Source organism: Cheilinus undulatus, linkage group 7 (assembly GCF_018320785.1).
Source record: "Cheilinus undulatus linkage group 7, ASM1832078v1, whole genome shotgun sequence".
Lineage (NCBI taxonomy): Eukaryota > Metazoa > Chordata > Actinopteri > Labriformes > Labridae > Cheilinus > Cheilinus undulatus.
The window spans coordinates 25,526,126-25,543,559 of record NC_054871.1 but is presented as its reverse complement, the minus strand read 5'-3'; the positions used below and the strand labels follow the sequence as shown (position 1 = coordinate 25,543,559).

At 39.2% G+C, this 17,434-nt stretch overlaps 1 protein-coding gene across 3 annotated transcripts in view; it reads left to right on the top strand.

The window, feature by feature from the left end:
- The first annotated feature begins 663 nt into the window (after positions 1–663).
- pex5la (peroxisomal biogenesis factor 5-like a) overlaps positions 664–17,434 on the top strand; it is a 135,358-nt gene continuing 118,587 nt past the window's right edge. For 2 of the 3 annotated variants that reach the window (XM_041792274.1, XM_041792273.1), the window contains exon 1: positions 683–758. In XM_041792274.1, the coding sequence (XP_041648208.1) occupies positions 729–758 (30 nt within the window). In that variant the 5' untranslated portion in view covers positions 683–728. Of the gene's footprint in view, positions 759–17,434 lie in introns of all 3 variants that reach the window. The other variant, XM_041792275.1, reaches the window with a different exon arrangement.

Here is a 17,434-nt window from a genome sequence, read left to right as displayed (position 1 = left end):
TAACTGGGCATGTGGTTTAGAAGACACAAAGAAAAATCGGGCTACACATGAGTAGAGTGATGTATACATGAATAATAATTCTGGAGAGAATTTCATGAACATTTGGCACTTTTCTGGGAGTTCTAGACATGCTGTGAGGTAGGACTTATATGTTCCTATTACTCCTTGTGGAGCACGTCAGCACCAGAGGAGGCACCAGAGGGCTGGGTCAGAGGGAGTTAGAAACAGGGAAGAGGAGCGCACTATAAGAGGAGACTGAACACCGAAGAGCGTCAAAACATTTAAAGCACAGCAGAGAGAGGCGAGGAGAGGGAGGCGCTGAGAGACACACACGCAGCCTATGCTCAGGATGAAGACTTAAATCGCGGTGATTTTTTTTTTTTTTCCTCAAAGGACTGCCTGGCTGCTTTTCACTAAGCAAAACCACATCCAAGCTTGGCTGAGAGGTAAAAGTGAGGTCCGACGTCGCACTCCTCCTGCGCCCTGCGCGCCTCAGTGTCACGGCGCAGAGAAATCCTGGATGAGCGCAAAGTGTGAGCTTCAGCACCTGAGGAGAGGACAGCTCCCCTCCGCGTGCTGCTCCTCCGGACCTCCTGTCCCCCCCCTACAGAAAGAAAAAAAACTCCTCTGCAGCTTTAAAGCCAACACTTCCAGTCTGACAGTCTGCCTAACAAGTCTGGAAGAAGTCTGAACAAGATCCACGGACGGAGAGATCCGCTGCTGACTGTATGCTCAATATGTACCAGGGGCATTTACAGGTAAGAAGGAAGCTTCTCTTTGCCGTTCATTGTCCATGAGAGGGGATTGTGTTAGTTGAGCTTGAACACATGAGGTGATGTGGACACGGTGCGCTTCCACATGCAGCCTAGTTCATGTCAAGGGCATTTTTAAACAGAAGGGACGTGATGTAATCGAGCTTATCTGAGGCAAGTGGAGATTCCGGTGACAAACTAACACCGCTGTCAACACAGACGTGCATGATGCTTTAAAGAACGGGAAACAAATGTGCGCCTCTTTTTATTTAGCGGCGATTCTTTGGGATGGGTTACAGCAAAAAGACCGCAAACCTTGCATGTTTCGACTATACTGCTGAGAGGCAGCACGTTAAAATCATAATAACACAGTGCCTCTATGTAAAAAGGAATAAATACGGAGAAAATAGTGCGCAACTGTAGCGCGCACACCGCACGTGCCGGTGCGTGACGGATGTAAACAGGAGGCTTAAGCAGGGCAGCCCTGCCACCGAAAACAACAAATCATTAGTTTCTTAACAGGCACACGTGACGTCATGCAATCTGACGTCAGTTTCATGCATAAAAGTACAACATACTTTAACACCAGCAGAGGCTGAAACTCAACTTAGACAAAAAAATTGGGACATAAAATGTCAAAAACATGCAGGAAAAAAGAACAGCCTCATTGTGCTTCATTTTGTCCTCTTAAATCTGACTTCAAAAGCCTGTAAATGCTCCACAGAGAGGAAAAATATACTCAGCCCCTTTTTTAACCACACAGAGCAAGAAACTAGTGTCTGCTCTATATGGATTGATAATAATGAAATTGTTGTTTGACAGAGAAACCTCTGCTCCCAGACAGTTGATTATGTAATAAAAAGAGCCGTCCTGAGTCAGGACTCTAGAGCATTAAAGACTAAAATTTAATATTTCATGACTTATAACTCAAGCAGCAGTAGTCATAGAAAATGCATGAAAAAGCGGTCTGCTCCTCTTGTCTGGATTCCCCCACATGCGTTTGTTCAGGGTCAATGAAAAGCCTGTTCAGCTGTGGTATGTAACATATATCATCAAAGATTGAACACCTTTTATATATCACAGTTTTTCTATGTTTCATCCCATAATGTTTCAGTGATCCCACTCTCTAAATGTTCCTCATCACATGCATTTGAGTCATTACACTCTTGCTTTGTTTAGATCTGAAGTGACACGAGATCTTTTTACACCAATACACAGGGATAATGGAGCAGCAAACGCACAGCAGACGCTCTGTTTGTTGGTATTGGATCTTTTGCGGTGGCGCTCACTTGCGTAACTGATGCATTTATCTGGATGTTGACACATTCTCCTTGAAGTCCTGCATGTGTGTATGAAATCAGAGCTTTCTCAATTTGTGAGTAATACAGCCAGAGTGGAAATTATGTACAGCCTATTTGGGGATTGGGTGGGGTTTCTGTTACATCACAACAGCTGCAGACAGATGTGCAACTGATGGATCTCCATAGAACTCTTCTTTAAAACACATTTGTTCAGGATTCAGAAAACAGTGCATGACAAGGAACAAGAAACAATGCATGCATTTTTATATGTTTCATGCATAAAATACTCTTTGCAACATGCTAAAACAACACATGAAAGTTTAATTTAATTTTGCATAATTCACTGCAGACTTGGGACATAAATCTCAGAATTGTGAGTCTCTGTAGCTTGGAATTTTAAATAAAGTTCATATGATTTGATGCCACGACATCCACCCTCAGTCACTTGCTCATAATCAGAGCTATCAGATTTCCCTCCACCAAGAGGCTACACTTGTAAGTCCCTCTTTATAACATGGCTGTCAGTCAGAAAGATTTGTCAGCTTATGGTTTTGCAGCTCAGGAGGAAGCACTCTGTGGGAACAAGATAAGGTTGTCCCTTTCTTCCCCTCTTTTCTATTGTAGCCTTCATTTGTTGACCTTCTTGTATCTCTGTGACCTGCGTGGATTGAAATGGGCTAATGTGGCCGTATAATCCATGGGGCGTTGAGTATTTCCATAAACAGAATGGGCTGTTTGCATAATTTGCTGTGGATCTGCAGAGAATGACAATATTGGGTGGATCAAATATCTTGGTATGAGTTTCATGAATGATGCCAATTCAGTTCTCTGGGTTGGCATAGTATCTCATAAAGCTGAAGTGATTCTTTTACCTTAAGTGAGATCATAAATCAGGGGAAAAGGATCGGCTATCTCTGGTAGTTATTAATTTGTGTTTTGCATGATTTAAAGCACATGTCCCTCCATGATTGTGAGTGGAGGATCACCTCTCTGTATCAGGTGTTGGAGGAGATTGATGCTCTTTCAGATAGGATGTCAGTCTCATTGCTCTTTCTCCATGGTGCAACTGAAGATGCTGCCAGGTTTGCTGACTCAGCATAGGTGCTCATCTTTATCAAACAAAAAGCCAGAAGAGATCTTATTTCAGCCAGTGTACTGTATATTTCTGCTTTAATGTTCTCCATATCAGAAAGACCTTGACATTATCTTCATCCATACTCTTTCCCCTGATATTCTGACCTAGGTTGAAAGATTGCTGTGTGATTGCTGTGGAGGTTTTCCTCATTTCAGATTCATGTTTACAGTGAGTGTAATTACGCGAGCGCTTGTACCCTCTGTATAAAATACATCCTGGTTTAATGGAAGTGATGCTCTAAGGCCTTTGGATATTTGCTCTGTTAAGCACAACATGATTACATAATTTGATTACCATATATCAAATCCCCCACGGGGAAACTTGGACGGATGCTATCACTGATCAGAAGTAGATCAAGTCTCTCAAGATTACAGTCGTTCACATCATCTTTTCATCAAGCTCTTGGTTTATCTCTGTGGTTTGTTGACTGATAAAATTTATATTTTAAGGCTGTCCTCAGTTATTCAAGAAAAAATAGCGATTAATACAAGGTTACAAAATCACTAGGTGGGTAAAAATCTGGTCTCTAATGTAGTTTTGGTTTATGAATGAATGAATGAATGAATGAATGAATGAATGGTTCCTTCTCCTTAAAGCAAACAAACATTTAAACTCTTTTCCCAAAGAGTCATAATAGATTTCTATTGTTGTACAGTGCCTATAAAAAGTATTTACCCTCTTGGATGTTTTACCATTTTGTTGACTTTATAAATCAATCATGGTCAATGTAATTTGATAAAAGAAAAAAAAATACAAAAAATCCTCTTTAATGTCAAAGTGAAAACAGATTTGTTCAAAAGTAACATCAATTACACAAAATATGTAAGATAAGATAAGTGTTTGCATAAATACTCACTGTCTGACCTAATTTAACAGAGGTCCAGCCAGATAGTAGTCTCACAATAAGTGAAATGGAGCTCACCTGAGCGCAGTTAATGTGTCTCCAGTGATTGTAGTGTAAAGACACTATATTACTTGCTACCATTATACCACAAAGAGAAAAGAACACTCCAAACACCCCAGGAAAAGGTTATCAAAAAGTGTAAGTCAGGGGATGGATACAAAACAATCCAATGTACTGAACATCCCCTAGAGTTCAGTTAAATCCATCATCAAGAGATTGAGGGAATATGGCCCGTTTGTAAATCTGTCTAGATCAGGCTGTCCTCACAAACTGAGTGATCGTGCAAGAAGGAGACTAGTGAAAGAGGTCACCAAGGCACCTATGACTACTCTGAAGGACTTACAAGCTTCAGCGGCTGAGATGGGAGAGACTCTGCATACAACTGTTGCCTGGGTTCTTCACCAGACAAAGATTTATGGAAGAGTGGCAAAGAGAAAGCCACTGTTGAAGAAAACTCATTAAATCTTGACTAGAGTTTGCCAAAAGGAATGCAGGAGACTCCATGGTCAAGATGAAGAAAGTTCTTTGTCTGATGAGGACAAAATGATGCTTTTTAGCCATCAGACAGGATGCAATGTTTTGTGGAAACCAAACACTGCACACTACCACAAACCCACCATCCCTACTGTTGGTGGCAGCATCATGCTGTTGGGATGCTTCTCAGTAGGAGTAAAATTGCATTGCCCAGATGGTTAAGTAAGACTGAGACCTATCCATTCAGACTCACCGCTGTGAGTGCAGCCAAAGGTGCATCTACTAAGTACTTGCATGAAGGGGGTAAATATGCAGTCACTTAGTTTACCTTACATATTTTCATTTGATAGATATTACTTTATATAAATCTGTTTTCACTCTGACATTAAAGAGTTTTTTTTATTTATTTTGTCAAAAAGCCAAATTACATTGACCATGATTGATTTATAAGATTAATGAAAGGGTAAAACATCCGAGGCTGTGAATACTTTTTATAGGCACCGTATTTTCCATTCCTCTCCTAATCTGACAGCAGAGACATAAGACATCAAAATGCAGCATAATTAAAAGGATCCTAATCCATATAAAACATAAAATAAAGACACGATTGATAAAGAGGAAAACTGCTGCAGATCAATCAAACAGCAGAAAGTCGATCAGCCCACAGGTCGACAGGTCATTACAACAACAGCAGGAGTTTATGACAGCGTTCACCTCACTACACAACACAGACAGGTTCATCAATCAGTCAAAGCCACACAGCTGATCACTCAGAGACACTGACCTCTAACAGCCCTCTCTCTCAGCTCCTGGCATGACAAAGAAGTCCCAACACTTTTTTTTCTCCTCAGAGACTGTTTTAAAGTCTGCTTGATTTAATGAACTGTGGTCTTGATTAAGAGTCATTTAATAGGCCTGACTATTTCAGGAGCTGGGATAATGAGGGAAATCAGGTGGTATCCGGATGGGAAAAAAAGCTCCACAGACAGGCCTGCTCTCATTGATGGTGAGGCAGAGAGGATACTGGATGAGGAACGTACAGAGTACTGCTATTGTGGTTTAGAGCTTAAAGTCAGGAAGAAGTGAGAAAGAAGGTCTTCTTTAAAAGCAAAATGCAGATTCAACCACAAGACAGTCTGTAACGTTTGAATACAATTTGGAACCATATGTTGAATAATTACAACCCAATAGTATTCAAAAGTTCTAAAGCTCTAAAAATTGTATCTATTTCATAAGACAGGTGCAGAGGAATTGCTGGCATAGCTTCTGTACAGTAAAGTTGGGTTGCTGTCTAGAATTTGAATAAAAACAGAATACAGTGACGCTCAAACCCTTTCAACCTATTCAGCTGAATACTGCATAAAACAACTAATTTAGTTTTGTGGAAATATCCACACATTCTGATTTTATGCTTTCAAAACATTCCAGAAAGCTGGGACAGGGGCAAGAAAAGACTGAAAGTTGTGGAATGAACAAAAACGCAGGAACTTTCCACAAGTAAGTTCAAGAGTTAACATCTGTGATGGTGTTGGGGTGTACTGGTACCCACGGTACGGGTAGCTCTCACATTTGTAAATGTACCATCAATACTGAGAGGTACAGACAGGTGTTGCAGCAGCATATTCTTATTTTTCAGGGAAATCCCTGCTAATGCTAAATCAAACTCAGTATGAGTTACAACAGCATGGCTTCACAGTAAAGGAGTGCAGCTATTAGACTGGTCTGCATGCTCTTCCACCGAAAATGTATGGCACATTATGAAAAGCAAATCCCCTCACTTTTGAGCAACTTATGATGTCCATAAAGCAACAACAGGAGAGAATTCCTCTTCAAATACTCCAGCAATCAGTGTTCTCACTCCCCAAATGCTTCCAGAATGTTGTTAAAAGATATGGTGATATAATGCAGTGGTAAACCGAAAAGATTTATTAATCACTGTAATCTGTTATTTACATTCTACATGGCATCCCAATTTTTTGGGAATTGAAGTTTGTGCAACTCAGGCAATGTGCAGGAATTGGCTTGCTGTTTTTGATTGTTAAAACAAGAAATTTTCATACGAAGTGCTTGGGACTATTTTTGGTACCGTGTTACTAAATCAGATTCTACTGGATTTGTACTAGTATCCTATTAAAGTTCTAAATTCTGGTGTGATCACAGCTCTAGCTGTTTGACAGTGAAGCTACACAGAAAGTCGTGACACACTTATGTCACAACAATTCATAAAAGTACTGTAGATTGCTCTTTAAATTTATATTTGAATGGTATGTAAGGAGGATTTTTGTCACCAAAAGTGCACCGCAGAGGGGTTGGTATTTCAAATCAGTATAGTAGTACACATCCCAAATTCTTACAACATGCAGCTTCTACGATTCTAGGCTGGATGTTATAGAGTCTAATGCCATTTTACTTTAGTGAACGACGTTGGATGAGCTCTTCTGTGTCTCTTATTAGGAACTGTGACAATTCAGATCAGATTTGGATTCATGTTAAAATTCTCAACCACTACAAAAAAAAAAAAAGCACAAAAGGCATGTTATAAAACTATTTCGCACAGAAGGGGGGGATTTCATGGACTTTAAAAAGTAAAGATGTGAGGACAAGAGCCCCTCATAAACAACCTCTTTTCAACAGTTGAAATTTCTTTATTTTCATGTCATGATCATTTAGACCTACAAACAAATGAGTTCCAGCATGACGCCTTCACCATGAATTTAACAGGTCCAAACTGTTGACTTCTTGACAATGACTTTTTACTAAAATATGTTCCCTTAAAGTCTACCTTACCATGCCATGACACTGAATTAATTTGTGAAGGCAGTGATTGGGTGATTGTTTGGTAACATTACATAGAATCCAGGACATCTCACTTAGCTGCTTTAGAAAGCTGACAATGTTTTGCTGCTCTCGCTTTGTTTCATTTTATGGCATCATCTGGTGGAGCTGAGTTCTGTCTTTGTGTGGGTGCATTAAGGTTATCTGAATTTGATATGATTCATTTCAATAATCCAGATCTTAAAAAACACAAAACTTCAGATCTTGATTCATACCATTAACTAAAAACTGTCACAGAGTAACGGTGAGAAAAGTCAGTCTGAACTGCACAAATAAATTGAGCTGTTGTTGTACTGTAAGACCAGCTGCTGGAGTTTACTTGCTGTTTTTTTTTTTTCAGTTACAAACAAGCAATGACTCTTATTTGATGCCTAGGAGACATTCATTTTTGTTGCCATCGTAGCCATTAAAGACATTGTTTAATTTTCACCAGAGTTGCATCAAAGTTTAAAAAAGCTGGTATCAAGACAACCTAAAGGCCTTTGTCTTGCTCTTTGCAAAGAAATAATTTCATAGGATACAGTAAAATATACACTGAAGACTCCTGAATCCTGGAGGATTTGAATCACTGTGCCAACAAAGACAGCTGGTATCCAGTCTTCAGTTACTGGTAACAGCGGGGATCCATAGTGGGAATGTCCTCCTCCTCCCTGGTTGTGTAGTCAAGGCTCTGAGCAGCTTGTGAAGCTTGTTGAGCAGACTAGAGAGGGACTTAGAGGGATTCAAGCAAACATCAGCAGCAGTTTTTCTATAAGCTGACTGAGGAGACGGAGGTTCCTGTACACAATATGGAAATGTGGTCATTTTATTGTTCATCTACAGCCACCCATTTACTAAATAAGATTATTGAAATATTGTGAACATTACGGACAGATGTGGTGTTGATGAAGAAAGAGGACGTGAGAGACGGGTGGAGAAAAAGCATATTATAAAGTCAGCAGAGTCAGATATTGTATCTCAATAATCAGTATTTCTATTATTTTACCTCAGCTGTCTGGGATGATGTTTAATCTTACAATCTTATTTAACATTAGGAATATGTGTCTGTGGACAGGTGTATTGTATGTGCCAATCATTTCCTTCTGTATGAGGATATAATCCAGGGTTCAGAACTTCATTTACAGCAAAACTCTCATTAAATTCAAATATGGGAGAGTACTAAAGTTATATTTGCTGTAAGGATGTACTTAAGCTGTGTTTTTGAGTTGTTTACAACTTTAGATAACTTTTTGACAAGGATTTACAAACCTTATTTTTAATTCCCTGGAAATGAAGTTTTACCACCCAAACTGTGATGTTAGATCCTTCTAATCTTCACAGTTAATGACTACAGTCTATATTCACATATACATTCCTATCAATAACTTAGCACAGCTGGATGACGGATCACTAAGGATGCTCTACCAAGGTCACCACTGTTCAATAGAATAAACAATGTTTGAACAAACTTGTTGGGCTGCACGGTGGCTCAGCGGTTAGCGCTGTTGCCTCACAGCAAGATGGTCCCTGGTTCACTTCCGGGTCAGGGCCTTTCTGTGCAGAGTTTGTGTGTTCTCCCCATGCATGTGTGGGTTCTCTCTGGATGAGCGGTATAGAAAATGGATGGATGAACAAACTTTGATTATGTTGTTGTCGGAGTATAGATTCTCTGTGCGTGTGATGCATCAGTATGACAGAAAATGTGCAGACAGAAGGCCTCAGGATGACAAATACTGAAATCAATAAAGAGATTGCTCCACTGTTGATATCTACAGCCTTGTAAATCAGTTGTTTATTAACCCTTTATAGAGCACTTGTTGAAGTACTTAAAAATTTAAAATGTAACCCTTGAATATTATAGTTGGACATGCAGACTTTTTTACTTTTGTCGCTTACATTTATATATATTCATTATTATGGTGAAAATAAAGGTCAACAAAGTGACCATATATGGTTCATTGCCTGTTTCAATAAAGTGAAGGCTATGCATATTAAAATGTCAATAATGGAAAATACACACATATAGAGTCTAATGAGTATTTACTTTAATATTAAAATTTTACTTTAAATACAAAATAGCCTTTGTACCAGACATGGTGAGGTTGCCTTTAGATTCTGACCTCTTTTTGACTTGCCTAACATTCGAATATTGTAGAAGTAATAGTCCCATTGAGATCAAAGATCTCTTTTTCAATGGAGACTTGACCAAGGATGGCAGCAATGCACACCAGTAACACCAGTTTTGCCTTTTAATTCCAACAAGACACCTATAATAACAATGAATATTAAATCAAGTGAATTTCAGCAGTGATGACACACAAAACAAAAACAAGATGTTATCCATGTCATTGAAGTATAATAAAATTATTCTAATTCTATCTGAAAATGTAAGAAACATCACAAATATTAAATGCCTGACCTAATTCAAGCAGAAATAAGGCTCATGGTAAAATCAAAAAAACTGATCAAACCCACATAAGTATGAGACAACAGTTTAAGGTTATAAAAGTGACAAAAATCACACTTTTTTTACAATTTATACCATGAAAAATTCTATAAATTAGTCAAATTTACCACTGGACTACTCTTTAAATTTTGGCAAACTTGTGACAACATCCAGCTAAACTATAGAGCAGTGGTTCTCACCTGGTTTAGTGTCAAGAACCTCCTCAATGACTAACCATGACCCAAATTTCTTGAATCACTATGAAGAAATGGGGAAGTTTGGATAAAATTTGAAATGGCACATAAAGAATGTAACAGAAGAGAGAGGTGAAGATATGTCCTGCAAATAAAAGCCTGCTTTTTACAGACTTTTTGGTGAATATTTTATTTCCAGGCACACATCTGCAACCCACTGAAAAAAGGCTTTGCAACCCACTGTTGGGTCCTGACCCACCAGATCAGAACCTAGACTACTGTACTGTTATCCTACATTATGGTGATTTATTGTCAAGAAAATACCTTTAGTACGGCTTGCTAGATTAGCTAGCCATATATCTCAATAAAGACATAATTTTACACCCCTGAACAAATGTAAGTCCACATATGATGCCTCCATTTTTCATGCTAAAATATTAGTAATTGCTAGAAAATCCTACAAAAAAAAAAAAAAAACTATCATGACATTTAGAACTACTATTCATGTTTATAATGTTTGAGTTTCATTAATGTATCATGGTTAGTTAGGATGTTAGGGACCAAAAGAGATGTAAAGCGGCATTTTTCGAGTTCTGGAGAAAATGAGAAGTTTGAGACTTTCTGGGTTATTGCTGATTGGTTGGATGGTGTGATGTCACATCCGTGATGTTGACTGATCTCCACTGATTGGCTGAGAAAAATCCTTCTGGTTCTACTGTATCACAGAGTTTGGGGAATGCCACGAAAGAAATCGACTGAAATGACCATATGATTCCTTACCCCATAAAGGGTTAATGATCATATTTTAAACCATTCAAAAATTGACAAAATAAACCCAGGAAATGGCTTTGTGATTGCAATTAATGTTTTGCTTTGTTTTGTTTTTTTCATGTATTTGTGCGTGAAGCCAGATGTGAAGGTGTAACATTACCTCAGTAGGGAGTTGATTTGTACAAACATGAGTGAATACTACTGAAGTATCACACCCGTGGCACTGTGGGAAACATTTTTGAGCCTTACAACCAAGTTCACACATTCACACAACATGGGCTGTAAAGGTGCTAATTAGCTAACACATGCAAAGGAGAGAGAATGAGATTGTAATGGAAACAAATCAAATGCCGAATGATATGACGTATAAAAAGCCCTCTTATAAAACAGATAGCACTGATATTTATTTTAATGGACTTCTTGGAGATTTTCAGAGTATTTATCACGTTTGACATATTCTACATACTGAAATTTGGTTTTTAATTTACACCATGCCAAAAAAGATGACCTCCATATCAGTGGTGTTCCTTTAAAAGGACAAATTGATGCTTCCCTTCACTGTCCTTTTAAAAGGTTTGTTAAATCTCCACGTAAGACAGGTTTGTTATTTTAAGTAGATTCATCAATATCTTATAAGATGACATTTTGGAGGAACAGAACTTGGGGCACATTGTGTCATGCTGTTTGTGTGCTGACTTGTGTTGCAGATTTTATGCTCAGATAAACTCTCTCTTTGGGGTTTTGACAGAAAGGGTGCACAGAGGATAAGTGCTGTCTACATCACGGCAGAGCAGCAGATCACAAGCCTCGCACAACATTATGAGTCTCAGACTGATCGCCTTGGTCTGAAATACACACAAATACACACCAACTGTCAGCACAGAGGAGCACACTTTCTCCAACGAGAAGCCTGTTTCTGAGGAGGGATATCATCAACGTGCAGCACCAAACTTCACAGCCTCACAGCTCCACATTATTCTCTCTGTTGGTGGATTTCCTCTGGGTTATCTTTCCACTCTGAGTCTGTTGACACAGCAACCCTCCCAGACCCAAAGCCACAGTCCCCGGAGCCACTGTACAAAGCCACTTTCTTCCTCCCACAAAAAAGTAGGACAAGCTGCAGCATCTTTGTTACAGGGAGCAGAGGGCCACGCAGGAGAATGGAGAGACCATCCATCTCTCTCTGCCCAACCCATTCATAACAGTCATCCTCCAACTGGGAATTAATTTGCGCCAGAAACCAGGCGTCTCAGCAGGAGAGAGGAGAGAGCATGTGTTTGGTCCTCCGGGGAGATGTGAGCTATCATGGATGAGAGCTGTTGGTAAACAAATATGCACTTCAACGTGCCAGATGTGAGCTGGACCATCACCAGAATATTTAAAGTGTCTGCCCAGGGATGAGTAAGAGCCTCCCCTTGTCTTTAAATAAGGAAAACGCAAAAACATGACTCATGAATCCAGTTATGCAGATTTTTGTCTTTGATGCTTCATCTAAAAATGGCACAAATTTAACAGAAAAACATAATTTAGTTGACATTTTCGGCTTTTACACTGCATCAAATTAAATCAGAGAAAATATCAGAAACCCATTCACCTAGTCTAGTCTATCGAATGTCAGAAAATTAAAAAAAGAAAAATCAAAGAGAGCTACTCTCAAGGAAACTGACAGGAAGTCTTCATATCATGCCTTCTTCAGTGCAGTCTCCCAATGTGCAGAATCTCAAATGATATTTAAAAAAAAGCAAATGATCCTAACCACTGGAGTGGCTTTTAATCAAACATATCTGTAGGAGGCAGGCAAAAACCTCCTATCTCCATTTTCATTATTTAGATTTTTTTCATAAATTAGTGCTATTTATCACCCTTACATCTGTGAAAGGGTTTTTACAAACTTTAAACCAATAAACAATGTAATTACGACACTTATTATGACCATTTGGAGTTAAATTCCATTAAAAGTACTCTGTTTTTTTTCATTCCCTGAAAAGTGGGGATTTGGAGATTGAAGGTTATGTCCTGACAGCCGTGACATGCAAAGCTAACAAATCAAACAAAGATGATGTTTGCAGGGGAGCAGGTGGCATAGTGGTTAAAGGCGCTCCTCATGTACACAGGCAGCACAGGTTCGAATCCAGCCTGAGGCACTTTACCGCATGTCTCTCCCCCACTCTTGACCCTGTTTCTGACTTTATCCACTGTCCTTCTCTATCTAATAAAGGCACAAAAATGTCCAAAAATAAATCTGTAGAAAAGATTATGTTTGCAGACACACCTGCCCACCTCCATTGTCTACTTGTTTTTGTTTTTTAAACTCAGGAATATTTTAAACAAAACTGTGGTTCATAATCTAAACAACATTTTTGTCAGAAGAGTTCTTTTTTGTTAACTCTTTGCAGTCCTGTTGTCTAATTTCTAAAGCCGATAGCGGAGAACAATCATGGTCCATCCCAAGTAAGCAGCACAAGACAGAAATGAGATACAGCAGCAGAGTGACAGCTTCAAGCAGCAGTTCATGTTTCCTTATGTAGAAGTCATTAAAATGACACCCAGCCTTTCCAAACCAACAAGGAACATTTGTCTCTTCCAGTGGCTCTGTCATGGCAGCACTGACAATGCATGGACCAGCACACCAACAAGCATGAAACATTTCTCTGGCTTTGAAAACTGTTGGGAATATCTGAGGTAATGTAAGTACTCAAGTGAAAATATCTAGTCATTTGTATATATTTAAGGCATGCAGGGGGCTACACATGTCCTAAAGGTGTGGACTCTGTTATTTTTTCACTAGATTATTTGCATGCACCTGGTAAGATGCAAGGACATCCAGAGCAATACTAGGGTTGTGCCAATCCAGCTTCCTGTCCCAAGATGCGCACAGGTGGGCTTTTTCACCACATCTGCACCTTATTTCCCTCTCAATTCTTGGCCAAAACATTTAGGAGGGAAAATTCTACATATTGTGCATTTAAGTTTGAGATTTTTTCATCCCAGAAACACTGTCTGGAATTCTTTCTGTAGTTGACAATGTTCATCTGTTGGCTGGTCTTTGCTGATTCACTTGATTGGCAATTTGTCCAAAAGTTTTCGTGATAGGATGAATCCACCAGCTTTTCTCTCTGCAAGCCGTTTTTTTCTCACTAAGAGCCCAAGCAAGCAACCAGGGGGTTCAGAGGATTTGTAAAAACCTCCCCTTCCCTGCCAAAGGTCCAGAATTTAAGATTTTATATCTATATAAATGTGTATAAAAATGTGTCCCCCTTTGAAATAGCAAAGGCCAATAATTTCAAAATAATGCCACAAAATAAATTGTTTTTACCAAACAGAAGCTTAAATCAAGTCATCTTCATACAAAGCATGCAACACTTTATGATTCTCCTTCCACTAATGGCATGACATATGGTACAGCTGTAGGTAATAAGGGAAAAAACTGCAAAAAAAGTCAGGAAAAAACCCTATGCCACACACAATTGGAATAATTACTTTAGGTGACTCTGTTGCCAAAAGCAACACATTTATTTGATTCAGTTAATTGTGTGCATTTCTAGTCACAAAGCCCTCCATTTCTCCACTTTAAGTATATTTGAACTAGGTTTTGGTCTTTGAAAATCCCCGAAATACATGAATGTGCACTGTCTCTAGTAATGTTCATAATGTACAGTACACTGAGGTGAGATAGTGACGATAAACTGACACATTAGCAGTGTGGTATACATCCCAGGGCAGCTGCTACATCAGGAACACATATCGCTGCCCTCCTCTTCATCATGGCTCATTGTCTTCACTGTTTTGCTAGAAGATTCTGTTCCTTTTCCCGCCTCAAGCATGAGAGCCACTCATCTCTTGATTTACCGACTCCCAACATCCTTCCTCCGGATTGGAACCTCACAAAAATTCTCCCCCTCAAACCCACTGACACAACAGATTGTCTTCCTCTCAGTGAATTTGTCAGATAATTGCAGAAGAACGCTCAGCAGGAAAACCAAGGTCTGCGTATTATCACAGCAATTAGCATGCTGCCGCAAATACCAATTAACTTCCTCTCATGATCACCACTAATGACAGTCTCAACTCTCCCTATCACAGAGCTGTACTTACAGGCCAGCAATACTGCTGTTTACATCAGGGAGGAGCATGATGTTTGCAGAGAAGTCAAAGTGATGAAACATACGCTGAACCAGCTTTAAATTCCCTTTAATTAAGGTCAGGAGCTTTTTTTGCAGAGTGAAATAAATCATCCATCCAAAGCTCTTTTGTGTAAGAAATATGATCCTTTAATGATATTTGTATGCACTATATGGAGGATGAAGTGTGTGGGATAATGATGCTGTGGCTGAAAAATGTGCTAATTTAACCGTTTGTGCAAATACATGTGAGAAAGTGTATATAAAAATTTTTCGGTGTTTTGCAATGGGTGCAGTTGCCGCTCTTGCTCCTCAGAGATATAATTTGATCTCTCCTCTTGCCTCTCTTGCTTCCCCTAAGTGCATCTCTTATTCACTCTGCTTGTACTTCAGTGTCTGTGCAGCAGAACTTTCTGTGTGAGCTTGTCTCTTCATAAGGCAGGGAGAGGGGAACTGCCATGCGTTGCTATAAATACCTATGAAACGTGCAGTTAATGAATTCTTGGGCAAAAGTTGAGGGCTGGGCTGCAGAGTGGGGCACAGAGAGGAGCTGGCTGTACAGATGGGATGTATGCTGAGTTCAAGGGTACAACCACCTGACAGGTTTGGGGGTTGAGCAGGTCTTAGTCCTCACCCTGAAGCCATCCCATAGGCCTCAATCTCACTCAATCTGTCTGTTTCGTGCAGGTAGAAGCTTAAGGTTTGTGTTGGTGTTTGCGTTTGAGAGAAAGTACCTGCATGCTCTGTATGCCGTGAGCATACGGCCATGTTCACACAAGTGTAGGTAATGAGGCCAGGCATGGCTGCGTGATTCAGATTTCTCCACATGACAGGGGCTGCAGTGGAGTGCCAGAGGAGAGGTCAGAGGCCCTGCTCCCCCTGACTCCTCTCCACACATGCAGGGAATGAACAATGCTTCTTGGCAGCTCAGTGAATGATGATACATGCATGATCCTGATGAGGGATTCAGCACCAAATCTGGCATGGGTTTTCTCCTGAGGTCAGAATCTGCTGAATCTATTAGAAAGACAGAAATGGACTGACATGCATTTCTTACACAAAGCTGTCTGATTTTGTTGTTGATTGTGTCTTCTTTGAATGGAGGATGTGAAAGCACTCACCTTTCTTTTCTGTGTTAGGTCTTGCTTTTCTGAAAATGTTTACAGCAAATGAAGATTCAGGGGGCAGAAAGTTAGGGACATATGTTTTCTTTGTGTGTCTGTGTTTGGTGTTATTTCAACCTTATTCATATAAGAAGTTCACTGGTCAAGATTTATTTGACAGTCCATACAAATCATACAGTTTTATAACATAAAAGGTGAGATCAGCTTCAGATAACGTGAGACACAGACAAATGTTCTAATGAAATATGGCTCTAGCCCTGTACGTTGTAAACATTAACAAGCAGGTTCCAGAATTAAAGTAGAAACTTTCAAGGTATTAAATTTTTTCACCAAATGAATGACAATTAAACATTCATGTAATTATAACATAGTGTGCAGCATTTTTATAAAAACACACTCAGAGTTATGCAGTTTATATTCCCTTTCATCAGATTTGAACAAAATTTGGTGTTTATCATTAAAATACATGAATAGCAGGTTTAGACATCATATCAGCATCAGGGTCAGCAAATGAGTATGACTAAACTCAACAGGTGTGCCAAAATGTGTCAAAGGGTGTTTTTAAGGTCTACACAACCCTTATGTGAAAAATTATTTTTGTGAATCTGAGATTGACAGAATGCTTTAGAAATGTATCTCATTAATCGTATTATTACAAGAATCCTTCAGCAGTCATGTGAATATCTAAATATTTTGACTGGGGTGATTTGATTTTATCCCCTTATCCACTGTCTGGCAGAGTGGGTTCATATACAGTGTCTGAGGAAGGTTAGGCGCAGGATTTCTGGTGCAAGTTCAAGTGAGAAATTTTAATCTCACTGGAAATTTAGTGTTTTGTGCAGATTTTTTAATATACAAGAAAAAATGGCCCCAAACTTTTTGGGTGGGAACCTCTGTGGGAGCCACACCCTTGTTGAAGCGTAAAACAACAGAGGAAAGCTGTACAACATGTTATTAATCTGATGAATGTTAAATGTGTCTAACACATACTTGATCATCCATTACTCCTTGTATACACTCTTAAAAAAATGCTTCAATTGGTTGAATTAAGTTTGTTCAACTCAATTTAACAAGTTGCAACTAGAGCTAAGTTCACGCAACTTGTTAAACTGAGTTGAACAAACTTAATTTAATAACTTGTTACCAATTGAATCAGGTTTCTTTTTAGAGTGTAAATAATATTTAGTCAAGGTTCTGAATCCAAAAACCTCCTCTATTTTTCTCCCTCCTTAAAATGTGAACATCCCAGACCCTTGCAGAAAAAGTTAAAAACTTTGAGTCTGATCCAAACAGATGCTCAAGTGAAAATGACATTGCTATGATGAAATTAGCTGGTTTTACGGAGCGCCAGCTGGCTAAGTGGTTAGCTTGCACATCCAATTTAAAGATGCTGTAGTC